Genomic DNA, 3258 nt, shown 5'->3' on the forward strand with positions numbered 1-3258 from the left:
AAAGCTAAACGCTCATCTTTGTCTGTTTGTTGCTGCCCCCTGCTGGATCTTTTTTGTAACTTTTTGCCAGCCCGCTGCAAATCCATGTTCTGCTCACAAATGAGGCTTGAAGGTTTGTTGTTGCATCGATATTGTAACGGTGATGAATTTCCCAGTCTTTGAAGAACACACAAATAGACAACTTGGAATGAAACGAGACACCATTTTCATTTTGTCCATTGCTATTAAGCTTTATTAATGCCAAAAAAGAAGCTTGCAAATTACAAAGACTGAGAAACGATGAACTTTAGGACGCTAACTGGATTTAGATCAACTTTAAGATTAATCTTAATAATCCTAAGGGAAATGTTTGCTTTCAATGAACAAAATCCTCTAAAATTCAATTGTCTGTTCATATAAACATAGTCTGGTTGCAAATAGTAAACCAAGGAAGGTGGCTATAATAAGAAAATGCAAAAATAAAAAGCATAAATGAAAGCTGCAGTTGGACTCTTTGCTACGCTGTTTTGAGGCAAGGCTTGGGATTGGATAGCGGCTCACACCGGTCTCTCTTAGCCCAGACCTGACCCATCTGGACCCCGTGGTAAACCCCGGAGATGGCGGCTGATCTTTTCTCTCCGTCCTCATAGGAGCGGGTGAGCAGGGCCGTGTACGGGATGTCCACCTTGAACATAAAACCAACCATTTCAACTCTGCAGCGGTGGTTTGGCGGCACGGTGAGGTTTTCTTGGACAGAGTGCTGCTCCCCCTCTGTCAACGTTTCTCCTATAGAGATTTGAAATAAGCGCTCGGTGGTGACACCAACATTTCCCTCCATGATGATCGGGATTCCTGCCCTGAATGTTGTTCTCTCTCTGGACCTGAAGAGGGAGCTGGTGTCCCACTGCCGCTCATTTATCGTTTTTTCACTCAACGTAACTTTTTTTGACACCGGCCTGCACGAATAGTTGTCGATGTCGAAAACTCTTATGGTCTTCGGAGGCAATTTCATGATTTTTGTGGGATCTGGTTTATATTTGACATCAGAGATCACATTGCTTTCAGCCTTCAACTGAGTCAGAACCTCATAGCGCCTTTTGTACCAATACTGCTTCCCTTTCCAGGGGAGATAAAAGCATTTATCTTTTGGATAAACCATCCCCAATCCGTACTTATTCTTCCCTACAAGGAGCTCCTGACTGGAGCAGGTTCTGATTGAATTCTTTGGAAAAGAACCATAAGAACCTTCCTTCCACTCCAGGATCTCAAAATTATCTTCATTCACCAGGACTTGAAAAGTGGAGGAACGATGCTCTTTCTTATCAGGGTAGTGGCAGTAAGGACCTTTGCTGGGGTTGTAGAAACCTGCACGGCATCTGACCTTACAGATGTAGTCAGTTCGTGTTTCATACTTGTTGTAAATAGAAACGGTCCCATTAGGAAGGGAGCCCTCCCATTTCACCCACTGCAGCTTCCCATCAGGCATGGAGGAGAAAGAGTCCAGCTGCCGTTTCTGTCTGAGCTCAGCAGACGCTTTTATTGGGACTTCTTTCTCCAGACCGACTTCCAGCGGGGAAACTGAAACAGTAAAGAGAAAGGCTTTAATTAGGCCGTCTCTGGCATCGTTTCGCCTTTTAACCGTCTGCTTGTTTTAAGGCGCCAAGTGGGAAAATCAGACAGTTTTTTATGTAAGCTAAATACATATTTATTTTACTTTTGTCACAGTTTCATTATATTTAAAATGGAAATGCACTATGCTTACATTTCGCAAAGCTGATGCACATCTAAATTTAAATTTAGATATTAAATCTAAATGTTTCCTCTCCAAAGTTACCGAAAAACTAATGTGGAATTAGTGTTAACGTACAAACATGAAAAACTGTAGGCGCACCTACATGTAGATGCATATAGATTTAAATTTAACAGATTACACTTAGATGTAAGATACAGATATGAAGCTTATATTTAAATTTAGCATTTAGATTTGCTAATATTTTGTGAAATGCAACCATGGTTACACATGACAGTTTCTTCAGACTTTTCCATTTATCTGTGATAAAAGTGAGCAAAACTTGAGAAAAGTAAGCTAAATATAAAAAGAGCCTTATGGCTGGTGGTGATGGAAAACGTTTATCGTACCTTTTGCGTCCGGAGGCCGGTTCTCCACGCCGTCCTGGATGCTGCCTGCAGACAGAACCAGCAGCAACAAGACTGACAGCTGGAAGGAAAACATAAAATTTATCATCTTAACATTTTTCTGCTTACATAAGATTTCAGTATAAGTTTCAAAGCAAAGACTAAAGTTGTTTTTCTGAATAAAAAAGGGAAATTTAATATGTTTGCTTTATCCAAGGTTCTTGTTGTAGATGCTGAAAGCTGTGGGTAGGAAGGATCTCCTGTAGCAGTCTGTACTGCAGCAGCCTTACAGAAGCCTCTGACTGAAGGTACATCAGTGTTTAAATAACTGATGTAAAAATTAAAGGAGGGAGTAGGAAACACTGAGAAAAGGCAGAAATCCTCTGAAATAATCTCCATTTCCCATAAGAATCAGATCCGGGATCAATTTTAATGCATCCTAATGTAGGTAAGATACTGACTGTTAATAAGAGAAACTCTCCACAAAACTCTAGAGTATTCCCTTCAAAGTCAAAGAAGATTAAAAAAGTAAATCATTTTCTACATTATAATTGTTGATTAGTGGCCAAAACAATGAACACAGATACAAACGGCTGAAATGAGCTTCAGTCTGAATTAGAACCGTCGCTCTGCACGTCTTCACCTCGTCCAGTAAGATGGTCAGACAGTGAGAGTAACAGAAAAGACAAAAAGACACTGGTGAATTTTATTTTACCATTTCTGTCCAGGGAGGCCGTCTCCACCGACAGCTGTAAAAAAACAAAAAATCTGTTAAAACAAAATAAAGATAAAAATCTTATTTGTAAAGATAACCGAGCGTCTTACCTGGATGAAATTAGGAGTCTTTTTATCAGACGGACAAACGGAGGCACAACGTTTTTCTAATTCTGCTGATAACCGTGTTTCTCTTCATCCTTTATGTTTTCTGAAGCTCAAACACCAGAAGGAGGATTTTCTAATGAGCCAATCACTGATTGATTTGTTCTCCTGAGGACCAAAAAAAGACAAAACTTCAACGTTTTAAGGCCTAAAAACACATGATTGGTTGTTTTTTAAGATCCTAATCTAAAAACCACCATTATTCATCTAAAACATTTCTGTATTTGGTGTCTCTCTGTGCTGGTTTTAGCAGCAGTTCAGTGT

General features: G+C 39.9%; 1 protein-coding gene across 1 annotated transcript; it reads right to left on the reverse strand.

Moving 5' to 3' along the window:
- Positions 1-203: 203 nt before the first annotated feature.
- On the reverse strand, positions 204-3031 carry LOC106929128 (natterin-3-like). The gene is made up of 4 exons (XM_015005809.2): positions 2941-3031; positions 2831-2864; positions 2119-2197; positions 204-1557 (listed from the first exon to the last, which is right to left on the reverse strand). The coding sequence occupies exons 2-4, from the start codon at positions 2831-2833 to the stop codon at positions 497-499; spliced, it is 1143 nt and encodes a 380-aa protein (XP_014861295.2). The 5' UTR covers positions 2834-2864; positions 2941-3031; the 3' UTR covers positions 204-496.
- Positions 3032-3258: the final 227 nt, after the last annotated feature.

This window comes from Poecilia mexicana, unplaced genomic scaffold (genome assembly GCF_051168715.1).
Source record: "Poecilia mexicana isolate PSO_F unplaced genomic scaffold, ASM5116871v1 scaffold_9, whole genome shotgun sequence".
In the NCBI taxonomy this organism is placed as follows: Eukaryota; Metazoa; Chordata; class Actinopteri; order Cyprinodontiformes; family Poeciliidae; genus Poecilia; species Poecilia mexicana.